Below are 24,021 nucleotides of genomic sequence, written 5' to 3'. Positions count from 1 at the left end.
CTTGACTTTGTTGTCCTTAAGCCATTTTGCTACAACTTTGGAAGTATGCTTGGGGTCATTGTCCATTTGGAAGACCCATTTGCTACCAAGCTTTAACTTCCTGACTGATGTCTTGAGATGTTGCTTCAATATATCCACATAATTTTCCTACCTCATGATGCCATCTATGTTGTGATGTGCACCAGTCCCTCCTGCAGCAAAGCACCCCCAAAACATGATGCTGCCACCCCCGTGCTTCACGGTTGGGATGGTGTTCTTCGGCTTGCAAGCCTCCCCCTTTTTCCTCCAAACATAACGATGGTTATTATGGACAAACAGTTCTATTGTTGTTTCATCAGACCAGAGGACATTTTTCCAAAAAGTATGATCTTTGTACCCATGTGCAGTTTCAAACCGTAGTCTGGCTTTTTTATGGCGGTTTTGGAGCAGTGGCTTCTTCCTTGCTGAGAGGCCTTTCAGGTTATGTCGATATAGGACTCGTTTTACTGTGGATATAGATACCTTTGTACCTGTTTCCTCCAGCATCTTCACAAGGTGCTTTGCTGTTGTTCTGGGATTGATTTGCACTTTTTGCACCAAAGTACATTCATCTCTATGAGACAGAACGCGTCTCCCTCCTGAGCAGTATGACGGCTGTGTGGTCCCATGGTGTTTATACTTGCGCACTATTGTTTGTACAGATGAACGTGGTACTTTCAGGTGTTTGGTTCATCCTTGGGAGGATTTTCCAGATTTGTGGAGGTCTACAATTTTTTTCTGAGGTCTTGGCTTCTTTTGATTTTCCCATGATGTCAAGTAAAGAGGCACTGAGTTTGAATGTAGGACTTGAAATACAGTGGGGCAAAAAAGTATTTAGTCAGCCACCAATTGTGGAAGCTCTCCCACTTAAAAAGATGAGAGCCCTGTAATTTTCATCATAGGTACACTTCAACTATGACAGACAAAATTAGAAAAAAAATCCAGAAAATCACATTGTAGCATTTTTTATGAATTTATTTGCAAATTATGGTGGAAAATAAATATTTGGTCACCTACAAACAAGCAAGATTTCTGGCTCTCACAGACCTGTAACTTCTTTTTTAAGAGGCTCCTCTGCCCTCCACTCGTTACCTGTGTTAATGGCACCTGTTTGAATAAAAGACACCTGCCCACAACCTCAAACAGTCACACTCCAAACTCCACTATGGCCAAGACCAAAGAGCTGTCAAAGGACACCAGAAACAAAATTGTATACCTGCACCAGGCTGGCAAGACTGAATCTGCAATAGGTAAGCAGCTTGGTTTGAAGAAATCAACTGTGGGAGTAATTATTAGGAAATGGAAGACATACAAGACCACTGATAATCTCCCTCGATCTGGGGCTCCATGCAAGATCTCACGCCGTGGGGTCAAAATTATCACAAGAACGGTGAGCAAAAATCCCAGAACCACACGGGGGGACCTAGTGAATGACCTGCAGAGAGCTGGGACCAAAGTAACAAAGCCTACCATCAGCAACACACTACGCCGCCAGGGACTCAAATCCTGCAGTGCCAGACGTGTCCCCCTGCTTAAGCCAGTACATGTCCAGGCCCGTCTGAAGTTTGCTAGAGAGCATTTGGATGATCCAGAAGAAGATTGGGAGAAAGTCATATGGTCAGATGAGACCAAAATATAACTTTTTGGTAAAAACTCAACTCGTTGTGTTTGGAGGACAAAGAATGCTGAGTTGCATCCAAAGAACACCATACCTACTGTGAAGCATGGGGGTGGAAACATCATGCTTCGGGGCTGTTTTTCTGCAAAGGGACCAGGACGACTGATCCGTGTAAAGGAAAGAAGGAATGGGGCCATGTATTGTGAGATTTTGAATGAAGAAAACCTCCTTCCATCAGCAAGGGCATTGAAGATGAAACGTGGCTCTGGGTCTTTCAGCATGACAATGATCCCAAACACACCGCCCGGGCAATGAAGGAGGGGCTTTGTAAGAAGCACTTCAAGGTCCTGGATTGGCCTAGCCAGTCTCCAGATCTCAACCCCATAGAAAATCTTTGGAAGGAGTTGAAAGTCCGTGTTGCACAGCAACAGCCCCAAAACATCACTGCTCTAGAGGAGATCTGCATGGAGGAATGGGCCAAAATACCAGCAACAGTGTGTGAAAACCTTGTGAAGACTTACAGAAAACGTTTGACCTCTGTCATTGCCAATAAAGGGAGAAACTTTTGTTATTGACCAAATACTTATTTTCACCATAATTTGCAAATAAATTCATTAAAGATCCTACAATGTGATTTTCTGGATTTTTTCCCCTCATTTTGTCTGTCATGGTTGAAGTGTACCTATGATGAAAATTACAGGCCTCATCTTTTTAAGTGGGAGAACTAGCACAATTGGTGGCTGACTAAATACTTTTTTGCCCCACTGTACATCCACAGGTACACCTCCAATTGACTCAAATGATGTCAATTTGCCTATCGGAAGCTTCTAAAGCCATGACATAATCTGTTTAAAGGCACAGTCAACTTAGTGTATGTAAACTTCTGACCCATTGGAATTGTGATACAGTGAATTATATGTGAAATAATCTGTCTGTAAACAATTGCTGGAAAAATCACTTGTGTCATGCACAAAACTATAGTTTGTTAACAAGAAATTTGTGGAGTGGTTGAAAAACGAGTTTCAATGACTCCAACCTAAGTGTATGTAAACTTCTGACTTCAACTGTATACCCCAGGTCGGGGTCGCCATTCCACTTTAGTCTGTACGTCTCATGTCTTTAAAAAAAAAGTGATTTGGGGTGGGTGTGTGCGTGTTAGAGGGATGATAGTGCCATCAGCATCATTGTTGGGCTGCAGAACATTCCATCATACTGTGTATTGCTGTGTCATTGCAGAGCTCAGGTAAGCTGGATATGGAGCGTTCAGCCAACTGCAGCGAGAGGGGCATGGTCAAACCCATGATCCGCGGGGAGCAGCAGGACGGCAGGTGAGACACACAAATCTGGAATCTCCGTTGTCGTCAATTAAATCCTAATAGTTCGGTCAACTGCTACTAGAGCCATCTATGTGTTTGTTGTGGTGCTGCCTAGAGAGCATCACATCATAACTCTGTCACGCTCTGCCTGTCAGACACCTTATCTGCGCCTTGTGAGCCAGCCACAGCTCAATTCTCCTCACTGAGATGTACTGGGTCCCTTCATCAATAATACAGACAGACCACTGAGCTGTACTGGGTCCCCTCATCAATAATACAGACAGACCACTGAGCTGTACTGGGTCCCCTCATCAATAATACAGACCACTGAGATGTACTGGGTCCCCTCATCAATAATACAGACAGGCCACTGAGCTGTACTGGGTCCCCTCATCAATAATACAGACAGACCACTGAGCTGTACTGGGTCCCCTCATCAATAATACAGACAGACCACTGAGCTGTACTGGGTCCCCTTATCAATAATACAGACAGACCACTGAGCTGTACTGGGTCCCCTCATCAATAATACAGACAGACCACTGAGCTGTACTGGGTCCTCTCATCAATAATACAGACAGACCACTGAGCTGTACTGGGTCCTCTCATCAATAATACAGACAGACCACTGAGCTGTACTGGGTCCCCTCATCAATAATACAGACAGACCACTGAGATGTACTGGGTCCCCTCATCAATAATACAGACAGACCACTGAGCTGTACTGGGTCCCCTCATCAATAATACAGACAGACCACTGAGCTGTACTGGGTCCCCTCATCAATAATACAGACAGACCACTGAGCTGTACTGGGTCCCCTCATCAATAATACAGACAGACCACTGAGCTGTACTGGGTCCCCTCATCAATAATACAGACAGACCACTGAGCTGTACTGGGTCCCCTCATCAATAATACAGACAGACCACTGAGATGTACTGGGTCCCCTCATCAATAATACAGACAGACCACTGAGCTGTACTGGGTCCCCTCATCAATAATACAGACCACTGAGCTGTACAGACCACAGAGCCTGGTACACACTCACACACCGATATCTACGGACGCCCACCTCTATTTTGGAGAGGTGGGCGTCGGTGGACAGCGGGGTGAACGGGCCCGACTTGTGCTGGTTCACTGAGAACCACCTCTGTCCTCCCCTCAGGTCCCAGGACATCCTGAGCCCAGAACTGACGCTGCCGGCCAGCATCGAGTTCAGGGACAACTGTGAGTACTGCAACCACCTTTTGTTGTGGCTTTCTCTCGCTTTGTGCCCTTCTTCCCCTTCCTCTCTTTCTGATACTTGGTGTGGAGCAAAAGTCATGATAACATAACTCTATGGGCCCATCTACACTCCATCTGAGCGATGCTTTCAGTGTCTATTTTAAACTGGAGGTCGTACCATAACTGCACTTAGCTAGTGTCTGAAAGATCAATGGGTGGAAAGTATTGATTCATCGTCTGCTGCTGCTGCTAACTGACTTTTACTGTTTTATTGAACACGGTCATGTTAACATTGGGTCTCTCCTCCATCTCCCCCATCTCTCTCCTCCATCTCCCCCATCTATCTCCCCCATCTATCTCCCCCATCTATCTCCCCCATCTCTTTCCTCTATCTCCCCCATCTCTTTCCTCCATCTCCCCCGTCTCTCTCCCCCGTCTCTCTCCCCCGTCTCTCTCCCCCGTCTCTCTCCCCCGTCTCTCTCCCCCGTCTCTCTCCCCCGTCTCTCTCCCCCGTCTCTCTCCCCCCCGTCTCTCTCCCCCGTCTCTCTCCCCCGTCTCTCTCCCCGTCTCTCTCCCTCTCCTCCATCTCCCCCGTTTCTCTCCTCCATCTCCCCCGTTTCTCTCCTCCATCTCCCCCGTCTCTCTCCTCCATCTCCCCCGTCTCTCTCCTCCATCTCCCCCGTCTCTCTCCTCCATCTCCCCCGTCTCTCTCCCTCCATCTCCCCCGTCTCTCTCCCCCGTCTCTCTCTCCTCCATCTCCCCCGTCTCTCTCCCCCGTCTCTCTCCCCCGTCTCTCTCCCCCCCCCGTCTCTCTCCCCCGTCTCTCTCCCCCGTCTCTCTCCCCCGTCTCTCTCCCCCGTCTCTCTCCTCCATCTCCCCCGTCTCTCTCCTCCATCTCCCCCGTCTCTCTCCTCCATCTCCCCCGTCTCTCTCCCCCGTCTCTCTCCCCCGTCTCTCTCCCCCGTCTCTCTCCCCCATCTCTCTCCTCCATCTCTCTCCTCCATCTCTCTCTTCCATCTCTCTCTTCCATCTCTCTCCTCCATCTCTCTCCCCCATCTCTCTCCCCCATCTCTCTCCCCCATCTCTCTCCCCCATCTCTCTCCCCCATCTCTCTCCTCTCTCCTCCCCTTCTAATCAATAGGGAGTGTAACCCAAGTTTGCTCTGTGAATGACATGTAATGATTCTCCCATGTGATACAACTTCATGTCAGATGGGCTTTCTCTCCAGCCTTCGGCATATCTTTATTAATTTAAGCCATTTTAACTGCCTTTCAAGCTCTTTCATATGCCGAACATTGTTTGTGGACTCCGCAGTCATGGGCCCAGCTCAGCCAGTCGTTGTATATTTGGAGTTTTATGAGCTCATGTGTTTGGCTAGAGAGCAGAGAGAGCGGAGGCCTTTGATTTCCAATAGAGGGGGTTTGCTCTCTCACATCTGTCACAATGCACTACGAACAACCCTTGCTAAGGAACCGGGAAGACGGGGTTTGGGGACAATGTTATCACAAAGCCCATCTGAGTCCCTACTGTAACAAGCTCACACACTGAGACTCCTGGGTGAACCTGTAGCTAGTTAGTTTCTTTAAAGCCAGACTGATATCACCAGTGTGACCTATGTCATGTAAACTCACACCTTATCCCCTCCTGTCTGCCTGCCTGTCTGCCTGTCTGTCTGCCCGTGTGGATGCCACCTGTCTTGCCCCCTCCAGCCGAAGATGCCTTTCTGTCGGCTATCATCAACTACACCAACAGCTCCACGGTGCATTTCAAGCTGTCCCCCACCTACGTACTGTATATGACCTGTCGCTACGTCATGTCCAGCCACTACCGGCCCGACGTCAGTCCCTCGGAACGCACTCACAAGGTCATAGCCATCGTTAACAAGATGGTGAGCATGATGGAAGGAGTCATCCAGGTGAGTCCACCCTGCCGCCTCGCTCTCTCGTTCTCTTCTCCTGTTTTTAAATCAGCAGGACCTTCATGGGTTGAAGCCAGGGCTTGGAGCATATATGCTTGATTCCACTACCCTCTAAATACAGAGTACCAGGACCAAAACAAAACCCCAAAGAAAAACGCAGTATAGCTGACTAGGTAGTACTGGTAGTAGTAGTCGTGGTACTGGTAGTAGTAGTCGTGGTACTGGTAGTAGTAGTCGTGGTACTGGTAGTAGTAGTCGTGGTACTGGTAGTAGTAGTCGTGGTACTGGTAGTAGTAGTCGTGGTACTGGTAGTAGTAGTCGTGGTACTGGTAGTAGTAGTCGTGGTACTGGTAGTAGTAGTCGTGGTACTGGTAGTAGTAGTCGTGGTACTGGTACTAGTAGTCGTGGTACTGGTAGTAGTAGTCGTGGTACTGGTAGTAGTAGTAGTCGTCGTCGTACTGGTAGTAAGTACCTGTAGTAGTAGTCGTAGTACTGGTAGTAGTAGTCGTAGTAGTACTGGTAGTCGTAGTAGTACTGGTAGTAGTAGTCGTAGTAGTACTGGTAGTAGTAGTCGTAGTAGTACTGGTAGTAGTAGTCGTAGTAGTACTGGTAGTAGTAGTCGTAGTAGTACTGGTGGTAGTAGTCGTCGTAGTAGTACTGGTGGTAGTAGTCGTCGTAGTAGTACTGGTGGTGGTAGTAGTCGTCGTAGTAGTACTGGTGGTGGTAGTAGTCGTCGTAGTAGTACTGGTGGTGGTAGTAGTCGTCGTAGTAGTACTGGTGGTAGTACTGGTGGTAGTACTGGTGGTAGTACTGGTCGTAGTACTGGTCGTAGTACTGGTAGTCGTAGTACTGGTAGTCGTAGTACTGGTAGTCGTAGTACTGGTAGTCGTAGTACTGGTAGTCGTAGTACTGGTGGTAGTCGTAGTACTGGTAGTAGTAGTAGTACTGGTAGTAGTAGTCGTAGTACTGGTAGTAGTAGTCGTAGTACTGGTAGTAGTAGTACTGGTAGTAGTACTGGTAGTAGTTGTAGTAGTTGTAGTACTGGTAGTAGTCGTCGTACTGGTAGTAAGTACCGGTAGTACTGGTAGTGGTCGTAGTACTGGTAGTGGTGGTCGTAGTAGTAGTAGTGGTGGTCGTAGTAGTGGTGGTCGTAGTCGTAGTACAGGTAGTAATCGTAGTAGTAGTGTTTGTAGTACTGGTAGTAGTAGTGTTTGTAGTACTGGTAGTAGTAGTGTTTGTAGTACTGGTAGTAGTAGTGTTTGTAGTACTGGTAGTAGTAGTGTTTGTAGTACTGGTAGTAGTAGTGTTTGTAGTACTGGTAGTAGTTGTAGTACTGGTAGTAGTAGTAGTAGTAGTTGTAGTACTGGTAGTAGTGGTCGTGGTATTCGTAGTACTGGTAGTAGTAGAGTTTGCAAATCCCACGTTGTGTTTGTCTGTCTGTCCAGCGTCTCTGTGTCCCCCTCCATAATGATTTAAACAAGGCATGGCCCTTTAAATGAATTCACTGGAACACACTGAAATACAGTGTCCTTGTGGTTTTCCAAAAGCCCTCTCAGCCAACACATAAAACCCACATGCGTAGCAGGAACACCCATACTCTGGGACACCAACCCTGGAGTTTTGTGAAAAACCCAAATGGCCAAAATAGTCCAAAACAATAAAACCCAGTAGGTTTTGACTGACTCCACATAACGCCATCCATCTCGGAGGAAGCGAAGATGTGTGGTTAGTCTGGTCAGTCCTTATGGGATGCCTCATCCTATCTCGATATGCAACCCTGAATACACAGTCTCAACTTCCATGTAGAGTGTAGTCTGTTTTTATTAATCGATGATTATCTGTCTACACACGAACAGTGTCTGAGACGCACGAACACACCAGGAGCTTTAGGGAAATCTCCCCATGTCTGCTCTGCGTGAGTCCTACACGAATCAGGATTACAGTCGTTAAATCCTGTTTTAAAGGTGGTTTTCATCCAGATGATTTTGGAAGTCCAAGTCTTAAACCTCCGTAAGGGACATTGGATATTTAGGCTGTGTTCCTTTAAATAATCACATCTGCACACAAGCCTCTGCCTCCTACAGGAATACATCATTTTGGATACATGCAAAAGTATATGCTGGCAGTTTTTAGCAGCAAACGCTCATAACTTAATCTCAGGAGTTAATTTAATCAAAAGAGCTCATCACTTTTTGTTAACGGAACATCCTAAGTTATAGAGTTTTATTGTTGTGTGTGTTTTGTTGACATGCCTGTGTCAATCTCTGTCCTTGGCTGTTGTTGACAGTCTCTCTCTGTCCTGTGGGATGTGTCTGTCTGTTTCCCCTCCCCTCTCTGTGACAGGAGATTCCTGAAGGGGCCCAGGTAGGACACCTAACGCGTTGCTCGGGGGAGAAGTCTCTCTTACCTCTCTCACGCCGTCTCTCCCTCTATCGGCTCAGTCCGGCTTTGCTCAGTCCTCCATGCTTCTTTTCTCCATAGCAGAAACCCCCCCCCCAAAACCCTCAACCAACCCAAACTGCCAAATAATCCCTCCTCCGACAGCTGGACTCTAAAACGCCAACATAATAACCCTCATTCAGCAACCTGGAACATGTTGTACTAAAAACAAACCCAACAAATCTTTCTGATTGTGGCAACATTTTAATGAATTAATGTCATGTGACCTCCTGCTTTACTGCACTTCAGTGTGGATGAGCGACAAAAACCCCGCTGTTCTTTTGCTGAATTTTTCCCTTTACATTTTGTTTTAATTTTACGTCTGTTTAACATTGTTCTTTTGGATGCGTTCTGTTCTGTGGCCGTTCTGAAAGGGTGTTGTTGTCGTTTCGTTGCGGGGATAGACAAGTGTGGAATACACAGGGGCCAGTGCCGGCCGAGACACGTTGGGCGGACCTTGTGTATCCCTTTTTTCTTTGTGTCAAGGGGACATGGACATTAACTCATCACACAGACCAGACACTGGGCTCTGAAGCTTACCTGCCGCCTCATAGTTTTCTCTTGATCATCTCTGCTAAATGTTAGAGATGTTCAAGAACAGCTTTACAGGGTAAAATACAGTGCCTTCAGAAAGTATTCATATTGCTTGACTTAGTCACCATTTTGTTCTTACAGCCTGAATTCAAAATGGATTAAAGTGGTGTTTCTCACCCGTCTACACACACTACCCCATAATGACAAAATGAAAACATGTTTTTAGAAATCTTTACAAATGTATTACAAATTAAATAGTAAAATATCTTATGTAAATATTAACACCCCTGAGTCAATACAAATTTACATCACCTTTGGTAGCGATTACAGCTGCGAGTCTTTCTGTGAAAGTCGGAGCTTTGCAAACCTGGATTGTCCAATATTTGGACAATTTTTTTTTTTCATAATTCTTTAACTTCTTCCATGTTGATTGTTGATCATTGCTCGACAGACATTTTCAAGTCTTGCTTTTTGATTTTTAGTCGATTATAAGTAAAAAACCGAACTATGCTACTCAGGAACAGTCGATGTCGTGTTGGTAAGCAACATCACTGTATATTTGGCCTTGTGTTTTAGGTTATTGTCTTGCTGAAAGGTGAATGTGTCTGTTGAAAAGCAGGCCGAACCAGGTTTTCCTCTAGGATTTTACCTGTGCTTAGCTCTATTCTGTTTCTTTTATCCTAAACTCTCTAGGCCTTGACGATGATGAGCATACCCATAACATGATGCAGCAACCACCATGCTTGAAAATATGAAGTGGTACTCAGTAATGTGTTGTTGGATTTGCCCCCAAACACTTTGTATTCAGGACATAGTTCATTTCTTTGCCACATTTTTCTGCAGTTTTACTTTAGTGCCCTTTTGCAAACAGGATGCATGTTTTGGAATATTTTTATTTCTCACAGGCTTCTTTCTTTTCACTTCTTTTGTGGAGTAACTACAATGCTGTTGAGCCATCCTCAGTTTTCTCCTATCACAGCCATTAAGCTCGAACTGTTTTAAAGTCACCATTGGCCTCATGGTGAAATCCCTGAGTGGTTTCCTTCCTCTGAAGTATAATAAGCAACATTATGCTCCAATTTCTGCTTTTCAACACAAAAAATATCTACTAATAGGTGCCATTCTTTGCCAGGCATTGGAAAACCTCCCTGGTGTTTGTGGTTGAATCTGTTTTGAAATGTACTGCTCGACAGAGGGACCTTATTATCTCTATGTGTAGGGTACAAAGATGAGGCAGTCATTTAAAAATAACATTAAATACTATTATTGCATGCTGAGTGAGTCCATACGACTTGTTAAACCCATTTTTTACTCCTGAACTTATTTAGGCCATAACAAAGGGGTTGAATACTTATTGACTCAAGACATTTCAGCATGTAATTTTTAATTTGTTTGTAAAATAAAAAAATAAAAACATCATTAAACTTTGACATTAAGGGGTATTGTGTGTAGGCCAGTGACACAATCTTAATTTTAATACATTTTAAATTGAGGCAGTAACACCACAAAATGTGGAAAATGTAAAGGGGTGTGAATACTTTCTGAAGGCACTGTCCATGAGGACTGAGCTGAATGTCCATGCCAACAAAATATTGTTTGTATACTGGTTGATGTAGAATATTTGGGCCCGTGCAGAGATGGATGCTGCTAGAGTGAAGTAGAGGCTATTCGTATCAGAGGACTGGCAAAGAACTGCTAGAAAAGACCAGTTGAATGAAATTTCCCCCTAAACGATATTCTAAGGTCAGTTTACCCCAAATGGTTCCGGTTAGGATTTGGGAGGGTAAACTGAACATAGATCTGTGCTTATTCCATGCCACTTGTACCTGGAGTGGTACAGAAACTGCCACTGTAATATGCCAAAGAGCCTGTTAATCCAGTAGCCAACTCTGCAAAGGGCCTTTCCTCCAAAACTGACCTTGAAGTCAGGGACCTGTTCCCCTCTGGGAGAGGCTGTAGCTTGGGGCCAGTGTCTGGTTCTGTGGGTCTCGGGTGGGGTGTCTGGCACAAGTCTATCCCTGGAGTGCTGCTACTGCTCATGCCTGTGAGTCTGAGAGAGTGATCCCTCTCTGTGTTCTACCCTGCCTCTGACCCCTGCTCTCGCTCTTTCTCTCTGTCCTGTCCTGCTCTGTGATTGGTGTATTCCAGAAGCAGAAGAACATTGCGGGGGCCCTGGCCTTCTGGATGGCCAATGCCTCAGAGCTGCTCAACTTCATCAAACAGGACAAGGACCTGTCGCGCATCACACTGGACGCCCAGGACGTGCTGGCACACCTCGTCCAGATGGCCTTCAAGTGAGTGACCAGACTTCCTCCCTATGCTCTGGCCCCTGTCTCCTTCCTAACCTAAGGGCCTCTAGTTTAGTTTGGTGCTCCTGTCGAGCCTTATACTACCTCTGCCTTGTCTCTGCTCCTGCCCCATTATGTAGTCCTTACCCTGTTAATGTCTTGCCTCTTTTCCTGTCCTAGTCCAAGCTGACCTGTCCTTATAACCTCCCTTCTTACCACTCCCTATAGCGCTATGATTTCCTCCTTGTTCCTGCCCCTCCTCCGATCCTTTCCTTGTCCTCATTATCCTGTCCGTGACCTAAACACAAGGCTTTAGGTTATCCTGCTCTTAGCTGTGTCTGTGTGCTGACCAAGTGGCGCAGCAGTCCCACACCGTGCTGTGTACGCCATCAGGGCTAACGCAAACCACATGTGAGCCGCAGGAAACCTTTCCATTCATGGTAATGCGATAATTGGGAAATGATTAAGCAAATTATAGATCCAAATGTGACCTTCCCTGCCACTGCTGTCATTGACTCTCATACGAGAGAAATCAAAATCGAGGCGCCTGCTGCCTGTGTTGTAGATAGCGCATAGCTGTCTGTGCCAACTTCTGCCTGACCTCAACCGTGAGCTGTTGATCTAGCGTTTTATTCATGTTGCCATGTTTTATATTGCTTCATCTCAGACCATGTGAGGATCTGGAGATATTGTGTGGATGCAGGAAGTGGAGCGGTGAATTTGTGGAATGTCCCAGGCCTGGCTTTTATTGGCCAGGCTGAGGCAAGGCTGGATGTGCCTGGGGAGAGGTCCCAGTAAAAACACAGTAGTTTTAGACTCTCCACGGCCCTCTGTCCTCCGTTTCCCCTGCTCGCCACTCCCTGGAATAGTCAGCTGAAAACTGCTGCTTGATGTCCCAAGAGTAGATCAGAGCGATGGCTGAGCTGGCCAGACTGCAGGTTTATGGTGGAATTCCAGGAGAAGTCCCCTTAAGGCTGCAGAGCAGGGGAAGTCCCCTTAAGGCTGCAGAGCAGGGGAAGTCCCCTTAAGGCTGCAGAGCAGGGGAAGTCCCCTTAAGGCTGCAGAGCAGGGGAAGTCCCCTTAAGGCTGCAGAGCAGGGGAAGTCCCCTTAAGGCTGCAGAGCAGGGGAAGTCCCCTTAAGGCTGCAGAGCAGGGGAAGTCCCCTTAAGGCTGCAGAGCAGGGGAAGTCCCCTTAAGGCTGCAGAGCAGGGGAAGTCCCATTAAGGCTGCAGAGTAGGGGAAGTTTGTTTCTGCATTCGTGTCTGTCTTTTGTGTTTGTGTGTCTCTCTGTGCAAGTGAACATGTGCAAAGTTTGGTTCGCGTAGTTGGCCGTATATGCATTGTGTGCGTCTTTGTTTGTCCATATCCGTGTGGACTATTCAGAACCAATGTACTGTGTGTTGTTGACGTCTCAGGTACCTGGTCCAGTGTCTGCAGTCTGACCTGAATAATTACATGCCTGCGTTTTTGGATGACCCAGAGGAACAGAACCCTCAGAGGCCCAAAATAGGTGACTCACTTCTGTTCATACACTGATACTCTTACTGTGTACGTCAACTACTGTCAGCCAGGCCACAGTGGGGGGCGAGGGGGGTGGGGTTCTGTTACCAGTGCATTTACAGCCACACAGAATGTCACTCAGTTTAGTTTTGAAGACTGAGCCCTCTAGTGGAGATGTACTGTATAATGTGTTAATACTGAAACTGAAAAGTTGATAGAATTTCCTCTACTTCTTCATGTTCCCTATGGACTTTAATGGTATTAGACCCAAGGGTCAATGCTGACTTCACTAGTCCTGATGACCCCCCCCCCCCCCCCCATTCCTTATCCTCCTCTCACAGAGGACGTTTTGCACACCCTGACGGGCGCCATGTCGCTGCTGCGCCGTTGCCGTGTCAACGCGGCGCTGACCATCCAGCTGTTCTCGCAGCTCTTCCACTTCATCAACATGTGGCTGTTCAACAAGCTGGCGATGGAGGCCGACTCTGGGCTGTGTTCACACTACTGGGGCGCCATCCTCCGCCAGCAGCTCAGCCATATCGAGGCCTGGGCAGAGAAACAGGGCCTGGAGCTGGCCGCCGACTGCCACCTCAGTCGCATCGTACAGGTAGGATCCATCCTACCGTTGTCCAGGAAGGCACATCCTGATAGGGCTGTTACAGTGCCTTGCGAAAGTATTCGGCCCCCTTGAACTTTGCGACCTTTTGCCACATTTCAGGCTTCAAACATAAAGATATAAAACTGTATTTTTTTGTGAAGAATCAACAACAAGTGGGACACAATCATGAAGTGGAACGGCATTTTTTGGATATTTCAAACTTTTTTAACAAATCAAAAACTGAAAAATTGGGAGTGCAAAATTATTCAGCCCTCTTAAGTTAATATTTTGTAGCGCCACCTTTTGCTGCGATTACAGCTGTAAGTCGCTTGGGGTATGTCTCTATCAGTTTTGCACATCGAGAGACTGAAACTTTTTCCCATTCCTCCTTGCAAAACAGCTCGAGCTCAGTGAGGTTGGATGGAGAGCATTTGTGAACAGCAGTTTTCAGTTCTTTCCACAGATTCTCGATTGGATTCAGGTCTGGACTTTGACTTGGCCATTCTAACACCTGGATATGTTTATTTTTGAACCATTCCATTGTAGATTTTGCTTTATGTTTTGGATCATTGTCTTGTTGGAAGACAAATCTCCGTCCCAGTCTCAGGTCTTTTGCAAACTCCATCAGGTTCTCTTCCAGAATGGTCCTGTATTTGGCTCCATCCATCTTCCCATCAATTTTAACCATCTTCCCTGTCCCTGCTGAAGAAAAGCAGGCCCAAACCATGATGCTGCCACCACCATGTTTGACAGTGGGCATGGTGTGTTCAGGGTGATGAGCTGTGTTGCTTTTACGCCAAACATAATGTTTTGCATTGTTGCCAAAAAGTTCAATTTTGGTTTCATCTGACCAGAGCACCTTCTTCCACATTTTTGGTGTGTCTCCCAGGTGGCTTGTGGCAAACTTTAAACAACACTTTTTATGGATATCTTTAAGAAATGGCTTTCTTCTTGCCACTCTTCCATAAAGGCCAGATTTGTGCAATATACGACTGATTGTTGTCCTATGGACAGAGTCTCCCACCTCAGCTGTAGATCTCTGCAGTTCATCCAGAGTGATCATGGGCCTTTTGGCTGCATCTCTGATCAGTCTTCTCCTTGTATGAGCTGAAAGTTTAGAGAGACGGCCAGGTCTTGGTAGATTTGCAGTGGTCTGATACTCCTTCCATTTCAATATTATCGCTTGCACAGTGCTCCTTGGGATGTTTAAAGCTTGGGAAATCTTTTTTGTATCCAGATTGTATTTATCATCATTAGTCATTTAGGTCAACATTGGATCATTCAGAGATCCTCACTGAACTTCTGGAGAGAGTTTGCTGCACTGAAAGTAAAGGGGCTGAATAATTTTGCACGCCCAATTTTTCAGTTTTTGATTTGTTAAAAAAGTTTGAAATATCCAATAAATGTCGTTCCACTTCATGATTGTGTCCCACTTGTTGTTGATTCTTCACAAAAAAATAGTTTTATATCTTTGTTTGAAGCCTGAAATGTGGAAAAAGATCGCAAAGTTCAAGGGGGCCGAATACTTTCGCAAGGCACTGTAGATACCCACTGTTTTTCCATACCACAACTTACTGTATGCCCTTTCACCGACAAAGATTACTTGTCAAGTGGTTTCTGTTGAAAAGCACTTGTCAGCAGCTCTGTATGATGCTTAAGGAGTCTTCGGGACCCTGCCTAAGGAAAGTTGTAGGGGAAACCATTCAGTGTGGACCACAGGTCACTAAATCAAGTCATTAATAGCACTCTGTCCTGCTGTTCCTCCCCAGGCTACGACTCTCCTCACCATGGACAAGTACTCCATGCAGGACGTGCAGAACATCCACAACACCTGCTTCAAGCTGAACTCCCTGCAGCTCAACGCCCTCATGACCAACTACCACTGTGCTCCCGACGAGCCTTACATCCCCCCTGTAAGACATGACGACACTCATCTCCATTCTCTCACACACACACACACACACACACACTGCTCTATTCACACACTACAGTTACAGTAAGTGACTATGAATGAATGTCTCCAAAGATGAGAAATAGGGGGTTGCGATTTGAAGCATTGCTTTACACACATCTCCTCCCGTCGTTGTAATGCGTTTGAGTTTGTCCTGTACATTTTGGGGGAACATTAGCTAAGCTCTCCACTTGACTGCTCTTCATAGCCCCCCCCCCCCAGGTGAGGTTGCTGATTCTACACAGAGGGTTTTTGAGGAATCATTCAGAGGACTATTAGACACTTAACCGTCATTGGTCTCGTGTCTCTAACTAGACCCTCCGTGGTCCGTCTGGTGTCTCTAACCAGACCCTCATTGGTCTATCTGGTGTCTCCCAATAGGAGCTGATAGACCACGTGGTTGCCGTGGCGGAGAACACAGCAGATGAGCTGGCCCGTAGCGACGGCCGAGAGGTCCAGCTGGAGGAGGACCCCGACCTGCAGCTGCCCTTCCTGCTGCCCGAGGACGGCTACTCCTGCGACGTCGTGAGGAACATTCCCAACGGATTCCAGGAGTTCCTGGACCCCCTTTGTCAGAGAGGTACTTGTGTCGAGGAGAGAGAAAAAAAACACGATTGAGTTCCATTCCCGGAATGTCACAGGGGTTGTGTTCTGTCGTTGGGAGCCAATCAGAGGCTGAGCTGGCCCGTGTTTGTTCTGTTGGCAGTGGAATGTAGTATGTAAGAAGAGTCTAGAAGACTGGAGAGCTGTTTGCGCCTGTCCTTTTCATTGTGTTTGCTTATGAGAGAGAGGGATGTGTATTCCTAGAGCAGTTTGTGCAACCGTGTTGCTGTAGTCTCAGATGTGTCGTAAGTAGTAGAAGAAGATGACAGTGATTTGCTCTTGTCCTCTGCAGGATTCTGTCGGCTAACCCCTCACCCCCGCTCCCCTGGGACCTGGACCATCCACTTTGAAGGAGCCGACTGCGACAGCCACTTCTTTGCAGACAACTCCGACCTGGTAGGTGTCCCACAGGACGTTACAACTGTAGAACTATGCAAGGCAAAGACCATTTTCTTGCTGTATGGTCATGCGGAGTAGTGGCTAGTCGTCATGACCATGCGGAGTAGTGGCTAGTCGTCATGACCATGCGGAGTAGTGGCTAGTCGTCATGACCATGCGGAGTAGTGGCTAGTCGTCGTGACCATGCGGAGTAGTGGCTAGTCGTCGTGACCATGCGGAGTAGTGGCTAGTCGTCATGACCATGCGGAGTAGTGGCTAGTCGTCATGACCATGCGGAGTAGTGGCTAGTCGTCGTGACCATGCGGAGTAGTGGCTAGTCGTCGTGACCATGCGGAGTAGTGGCTAGTCGTCGTGACCATGCGGAGTAGTGGCTAGTCGTCGTGACCATGCGGAGTAGTGGCTAGTCGTCGTGACCATGCGGAGTAGTGGCTAGTCGTCGTGACCATGCGGAGCTGTGGCTAGTCGTCGTGACCATGCGGAGCTGTGGCTAGTCGTCGTGACCATGCGGAGTAGTGGCTAGTCGTCGTGACCATGCGGAGCTGTGGCTAGTCGTCGTGACCATGCGGAGCTGTGGCTAGTCGTCGTGACCATGCGGAGCTGTGGCTAGTCGTCGTGACCATGCGGAGTAGTGGCTAGTCGTCGTGACCATGCGGAGTAGTGGCTAGTCGTCGTGACCATGCGGAGGAGTGGCTAGTCGTCGTGACCATGCGGAGTAGTGGCTAGTCGTCGTGACCATGCGGAGTAGTGGCTAGTCGTCGTGACCATGCGGAGTAGTGGCTAGTCGTCGTGACCATGCGGAGTAGTGGCTAGTCGTCGTGACCATGCGGAGCTGTGGCTAGTCGTCGTGACCATGCGGAGCTGTGGCTAGTCGTCGTGACCATGCGGAGTAGTGGCTGGTCGTCGTGACCATGCGGAGTAGTGGCTGGTCGTCGTGACCATGCGGAGTAGTGGCTGGTCGTCGTGACCATGCGGAGTAGTGGCTGGTCGTCGTGACCATGCGGAGTAGTGGCTGGTCGTCGTGGCCATGCGGAGTAGTGGCTGGTCGTCGTGGCCATGCGGAGTAGTGGCTAGTCGTCGTGGCCATGCGGAGTAGTGGCTAGTCGTCGTGGCCATGCGGAGTAGTGGCTAGTCGTCGTGGCCATGCGGAGTAGTGGCTGGTCGTCGTGGCAGGTTGTCATAGTGCTAAGTCACTAAGTGCAGAGGGAATAGGCTGCTGCTTTGAACTGTTTTATGATACTGAAACATGTTTGTTACTCACCATGTATGTTTGTGACGGCTCCTGCTTTATGGAACGACCCTATGGACAGCCTTAATGTCCCATACTGCAGTCATGTAATCACTGCTCTACTCTAACACTCACTCACTCCTGCTCGATTTCAGTCAACACCAATTACACCACAGAGGCCAATTAGTGACCAGGGGGCTGTGGAACAGCAGCAAATGATACCCTTCTCCTCACACTAATCACACAAAACCCCCTAAAATCCACCGCTTCCTACATAATTGCCCTGTTTTTCCCCCCGCTCTCCTTTTTCATGCTTTAAACCCCAGGTCAGCTCAGGGGGGGCGTCAGCCCCCACAGTAGTGACAGGATCGGGGAGAGGGAGGCCGTCCAAACCGTTTAAACACCGCTGAGGTTCTGATTAATGGCTTCTTGGTTGTGTGCCAGGAACCCCCGCCTCATGTTACCACCGCCTTGCTCCAGAATCACTACTGTAGTGTTCCATGATGTTCTCCTATTAACAGCCATTACAGGGTTAATCAGACACACCAGAGACACACAGGGGATCCCTGATGAGAAGAACAATCGGGTGTATTCATTTGTTGGATTCCGTTGCAAAAAAAAACAACGTTTTGTCGGTTCCAAAACGTTTTGCTGCAGAAACGGTTTATTCCAAAATGTTTTACAACAGACAATGTTTTTCAATGGAATTCAACTATGAATACACCCCAGGTGTGTGTAGGTTTCCCTGATCACTCGTCCAGACAGGAGGTGGAACTGTTGCTAGCCTAGTGCAGTCAGACTTTTAGAAGAGCGGCTGTGGTCCTAAAACCCAGGAAGCTCGCTCGCTCTCTCTGAACTACTCCCTTTGGCAGGTGTTTATGAGTTAGTCTCTTAACTGCAAAATTGCTATTTCCTGAATGAATGCATTGTTTCCTCATTGTAGCCAGCTGACCCCTGCATCACCATTGCCCTGCCTCTCTAGCACTTGGTGAATCACTCCAATGGCATTCAGAAAGACTTGTTCTGCACCACATCACACGATGAGAAATGCAACCACAGCCCTGTTACTTAATGTGGCTTTGTGTCCACTCTCCCTTTCTCGTTGTCTCTGAACTATGTGGCAGTATAGCATAGCTCTTCAGCTGAGAGAAGAGTTGTTTGTGTCTTTGGGGCTGTTGAGTGTCAATGTGTTCAGTGCCAAAGGGAGGAGAGGCTGTCTGTCTGTGTGCCTCTTTGTGTGGGAAGCACTGCTCTCTCGCTTTCACTCTCTCTCCCTCCCTCTCCCGCCCTGCTTCCAGGCAGCCCTCCTTTTTAAATGAGCCCATTGAGAGCCTCTGGAGCCAAGCGCATATGGCTTTCATTCTTGACTCCTCTCCAGCACCCGCCGTTTCTCGCTGCGGTCACCCCAACCCGGCGCTCTCTCTGTATGACGACCCTGCTCTGCTCCCTATCCCCCTGCTTCCTCCTCCAGAGCCTCATTCCACCAGAGGAGCGTCCCAGAGAGACAGCTCAGAGTCCTTTTAGAAGCCTGACTGACCAGCTGACCGGATCCCACCGCTGACTCCAACTGCACTCCAGCTACCCCAGGTGATAGATTATTCCTGAGCTAAAATTGCTCTCTCTTCTCGTTGCAGCAAATGCGGAAGGAACCGGAAGTTGTGACGGTCACCCTGAAGAAGCACAATGGCATGGGCCTCAGCATTGTGGCTGCCAAGGTAAGACATCTCTTAATCGTGTCCTTTAGTATTTAGGCTAAACGTTTTTTTGTCGGTACACACTAGTGCTCCTGGAATAGGTTTGTGACTTCCTGAATGGAAGGGAAGTGCTATCTGAGCGATGTGAAAACAGACTCTACAGAAACAAGCCAGAAACATTGAATTACATTTGTTGCGTCCATGCTTGAGCAGACTTACTGCCTAGTGAACACATAAATAATCCAAATTAAGCCCTTATCTCAGCCGTTGTCAAGAGGCCTGCCTGCCTGCTGTTGCCTCGAGGTTTTTTGAGTGTGTCCTCAATTTCGGGTCCACAACAATGCCAGTGGAACATGCTGTTTCTAGCCGTGTGGATGGATGTAAGAGCCTTACATTTTCCTGCTTTAACTCTGGATAATGATGGGATGACAGAAGAGGGATCGGCAGAGCAGGCAGCCTTTTGTTGATAGTGTGTGTGTGACTAAGCGACTGTCATGGTTCCTCTACCTGCAGAGTTAGCTCACTGTTCTCTCTGATCTCAGCACTTTGAGGGATGTTTTTTACTGAAACAGATCGCTCTTTGTTTCTGTCCACCTGTATGGCAAACATTCAAATTGGAAGTCAAAACAGCAGTAAGCAAATTTGTCTTCCGACTGACAGTTTCAGCCATCCCTGGTCCTAACCATCATGTCCTAGTGTTGGAGGAAGCGGAGCAGGCGGGGGGGACATAGTGGTTTTCCTCACATTTTGGTCCGACTGTGCTAACGACTAACCGTAATAGGTTCTTCAACTTTAGCGTCGTCATTTGCAGTGGGGAATTAGTTAACATTTTACCCAGGTGGTGTTGGCCTGGGTACTGACCTGCAGCTGGCCCAGCTTTAGCCCAGTTCTGACCCGGTTTGGTCTGTGTGGGTAATGTGAGTGTCTTACTGGGCGTATGAGAGGAGGGGGAGATTGTGAATAAAGGAGGAAAAGAGGGGACCTTCATGAACTGTTTATTTTCAAAGCAAAGTTCTGGAGTTTGAGGTGGCCACATCCCCTGTGTTTTTACTGCTATTTTCAACCTGAGGTGGTGTGTAAGACAAGGACGGATGGGGGGAGCGGCAGGAGGAAAGGAGAGAAATGGGAGGGGTAGAAGGAAGGCACAAGGCAGACTGGGGAAGCATGGGAATTAGAAAGAAAGACAGAGTAATGATAGATTTGCCTGGTGCAGAACACACAGCTGGGAAGTTTACCCAAACTGTTGCAGAGTAGCGGGGGCTAGCGCTGGTGGACTGCTTACGTAACCGTCTGGATATGGTATTTCCTACTCCGGCAAGCTGCTGATATTTGCCATATGGGTCTAACAGTAAGATGTGGAGTAGAGATATCGTTCACTCGCTGCTCCACACCTAGTCTCTCCTTCGTTAGCTGTTTAGTTTTGTTCTCTGCGAGTACGTCTGGGCTGTGATCTGCCCCTCGTTGCCCGAGCTCCAGCCGGCGCTAGCCGAGTGGGAACTATCTTCACCATGTGGTTCTCTGTGGTTGGGAGGAAGGACCAGTCCAAGTTGGTAAGTCTCGATGCTGACTTCTCTTGGAAACAAGGGTTTAAGCATGCCTTGTATGGTGTGAATGTGTAGAGGTGTGGGCAGGACCGCAGCAGGAGACGAGGAGGTTGAGGGTGTGAAGACACAGGAAATAGAAGGGACTCCAGTATATGCTCCTGTTCTACTCGCTGTAACCTTCCATGTCTGACACCTTGGCGTTCTTTTTCTCAAGTTTACTTCTTAGTGGGAGTTCAATCTTTCACAGTTGCTCGTTTCAAATGTGTGATACTGTAAATAAACGTCCAGCGCGGACCGGTTCTTCACGTTGATATGACCCACTATGTAAGGGACCTAAGACCGCTCGTCTCTACGAGTTGTTTCCCCGGTTAGGGGTGCTGCAATGCGCACACACACAGGCCAGAACTTCAACACGAGGACAAGAGCTTGATTTTTAGTCTTTGTTTGTTTTGTAGATGCTGGTGCAATAGTGATGGAACCGTAGAAGCTGCTTTACAATGGCTAGCTGGTTGAATACAAACCCTGTGGTTTCCCTACTGTACAGCAGGTTTCCCAAACACGGTCCTGGGGACTCCCCCTGGGTGAATGTTTTGGTTTTAGCCTCCTTCCCGCTGCTTTGTGAACGACTGTTTTCTAATGACTTAATTAGAACAGTGCAGTGTGTGTGTGTCCTGCAACTTAAACGCATCCTTTCTGACAGACAAAGAGAGGTGCATGTTATTAAATGACAAAATGAAAGACTTGAATAGCATCGAAGGAATGAGCGAGAGATGGATTGTACAAAATACCCCCTTCTGACCCAGAACCATGTCTGTCAAGACCATGTTTAATAGAAAAGCACACGAAGCACCTAGCGGCCTATAACCATCACCACCACACACCCCCAGACAGAGGGGCGAAGACACGGCTCTGTGTGGTCTCCACGAACCCAAGCAAGCAGGGCAGAGCCCCCCACCCACCCCCTTTCACCGCACAGACACAGGCGTCTGACTCAACAGTGAGGGAAGCACACTGGAGTCATTTAGACCACAGCCACATGTCAAGACATTCCCCTCTGCTATTCGTTGATTATCAGATTAGTGTGGTGCCGAACTGTGTACTGTGAAGTGTTTTTTTTTAATATGGGGTCACACAGTGTCTGTCACAGAGGTGGCCCAGTGTGCTGAGAGCTCATTCTGATGATGGAACTGTCTGGCCCACTTGACCTCAGATCCAAGGAAACATTCTCTTTGCTCAATTCAATGTCATCACAGACGGGCCGTTCTTCTCCTCAGTCGTGTGAGATTGTGCTGCTACTTGTTCCATGCTTCTCCTGTCTCCAGTCAGATTGCGTCGCCTTTAAGAATGAAGTGTATTGATGGCGCTATTTCCCCAACGGTATGGAGGTCAGATTGACCACCTCGGAGCTGTGGACAAATTGACTTGAGACAGAGATTTGTGTGTGTATATTATAAACTCCCTCAGGACTCCAGTCCAACTATTGTCTCCTCTGGTAAACCCCTGTGGCAGGAAACTGCAGACCATAGTATGGCTTTGAGATATATGCAGGAATGTACACACAAACACCAGGGTATCCGTTAGCCGGCAATTGATGTAAATAACACTGTTTGTCGGTCAAAATAGCTGAGGGGGATAAAATCCCATTTTAGTTATAAAAAAAAAAAATCATTGATGGAAATACATTTGCCGTCATCCTTATCGGTCTATAGGTTAATAAGCATAATTGAGTGGAATTAAATTGTCCGTTGTGTATTTTCGTTACTCATAATGCATTTTATTTATCCAACCCAGCTATCACATGCACACAGCATACAGAGCCTATTTTCAGCGGGGTTTCTCCCTGCAGCTCGTCAGCTGGTTTCTGTGCTCTTGTCAGCCCATTCGTTGCGCAACAATTCTATATGCTTTCGCGTGTTTAACTGTTTTGGTGCGCAACATTATCTGGAGAATAATGTTGCGAGAAACCAGGAACATGCTCATTGCTCACATTAAGCACTCCAAACAAAAGACAATGGGGGGGAAAATGGACAACTCTCTTATGGTTATGAAATTAACTAAAAGTTGTTTCTCACAAGTGTAGCAGGTTGTGATCTCCATAAACTACGTCTCCACTCCGAGAATGAGAACTGTAAATGACTAATACATGCATTAATGTTTTTTGCTTTGTCCTAATGGGGTATTGTGTGTAGATTGATGAGGAACATTTTTAATGGAATCCCTTTTAGAATAAGGCTGTAATGTTACAAAATATGGAAAAAGTCAAGCGGTCTGAATACTTTCCGAAGGCACTGTATGAAATGGGCAATTGGTATATATTTTTAATAGAAAAGGGCAAACAATTCACACAATTAAACAATGAATGTGCAAGAATTTGTGGAAGACTGTTGAGCCATTCTGGATAGAGGCTCTCCTACAGTGCAACTTTGCCACACACTTCTTGTCTCAATTGTTTTGAAGTTATACTCAAGACCTAGGCCTGCTTCCACGCGTGCTGCCCAAATGGACATAGGCGTACGAGTTTATGATTTGAAACAATTCAGTAATTTTCTTTTAATAGCTAATGATCCTTGATTCCTCTTTGACTAAGTCATGCTTTCTGGTGAAGTATTTTATTTTTTGTGTCGACAGGAGTAATTATATCCATTTACTTCCCTATTGGACCCGCTGCTATTGGCATTGTCCGGCACCACATTTTCCTAACGGAAACTCTGACATATCCACAAACACAGTATGATTGCCGGTTCAGTGCAAAGGACAGTTGTGTGGCAGAGTCTGATGCCTTGGCTCCAAATTCCTATAGAACAGAACTGGGTTACAGTGCACTCATGGCAGGGTGGGACGGGAGAGCTGTTTGTGACTTACAGCCAACACATTCATCTGACTGGAGTAAAGTTTATTCACTAGTGTACAAGGGTGTGTGTGTGTGTGTGTGTGTGTGTGTGTGTGTGTGTGTTAAGAAGTGATATGTCTCTAGATTGTACTAGGACTGTGTCCTTACTAGACCCTACCACCACAGTGGAAATGTGCTCATCCTCAGATCATAACACCTGGTGAACTGAGCAGCTATTACTTCGTAAGGGGGTCATTTCCCTGCCCCACCCTGTTTACCATATGGTCGGCTGTTAGTGGTGCAAGTCAACACACTTAGGAC

At 47.2% G+C, this 24,021-nt stretch overlaps 1 protein-coding gene across 13 annotated transcripts in view; it reads left to right on the top strand.

The window, feature by feature from the left end:
* LOC135557576 (afadin-like) overlaps positions 1 to 24,021 on the top strand; it is a 127,564-nt gene that overhangs the window by 76,045 nt on the left and 27,498 nt on the right. For 8 of the 13 annotated variants that reach the window (XM_064990985.1, XM_064990975.1, XM_064990984.1 and 5 more), the window contains 11 exons: positions 2,873 to 2,964; positions 4,119 to 4,180; positions 5,887 to 6,092; positions 8,439 to 8,459; positions 11,217 to 11,362; positions 12,772 to 12,866; positions 13,198 to 13,463; positions 15,224 to 15,367; positions 15,787 to 15,985; positions 16,301 to 16,404; positions 19,267 to 19,347. In XM_064990985.1, coding sequence (XP_064847057.1) covers positions 2,873 to 2,964; positions 4,119 to 4,180; positions 5,887 to 6,092; positions 8,439 to 8,459; positions 11,217 to 11,362; positions 12,772 to 12,866; positions 13,198 to 13,463; positions 15,224 to 15,367; positions 15,787 to 15,985; positions 16,301 to 16,404; positions 19,267 to 19,347 — 1,416 coding nt within the window. The remainder of the gene's footprint in view (positions 1 to 2,872; positions 2,965 to 4,118; positions 4,181 to 5,886; positions 6,093 to 8,438; positions 8,460 to 11,216; positions 11,363 to 12,771; positions 12,867 to 13,197; positions 13,464 to 15,223; positions 15,368 to 15,786; positions 15,986 to 16,300; positions 16,405 to 19,266; positions 19,348 to 24,021) is intronic. The other 5 variants (XM_064990987.1, XM_064990983.1, XM_064990978.1 and 2 more) reach the window with 1 other exon arrangement.

This window comes from Oncorhynchus masou, chromosome 16 (genome assembly GCF_036934945.1).
Source record: "Oncorhynchus masou masou isolate Uvic2021 chromosome 16, UVic_Omas_1.1, whole genome shotgun sequence".
NCBI lineage: Eukaryota > Metazoa > Chordata > Actinopteri > Salmoniformes > Salmonidae > Oncorhynchus > Oncorhynchus masou.
Note: the sequence above shows the minus strand (reverse complement) of the source record. Positions and strands in the feature narration are given on the sequence as shown.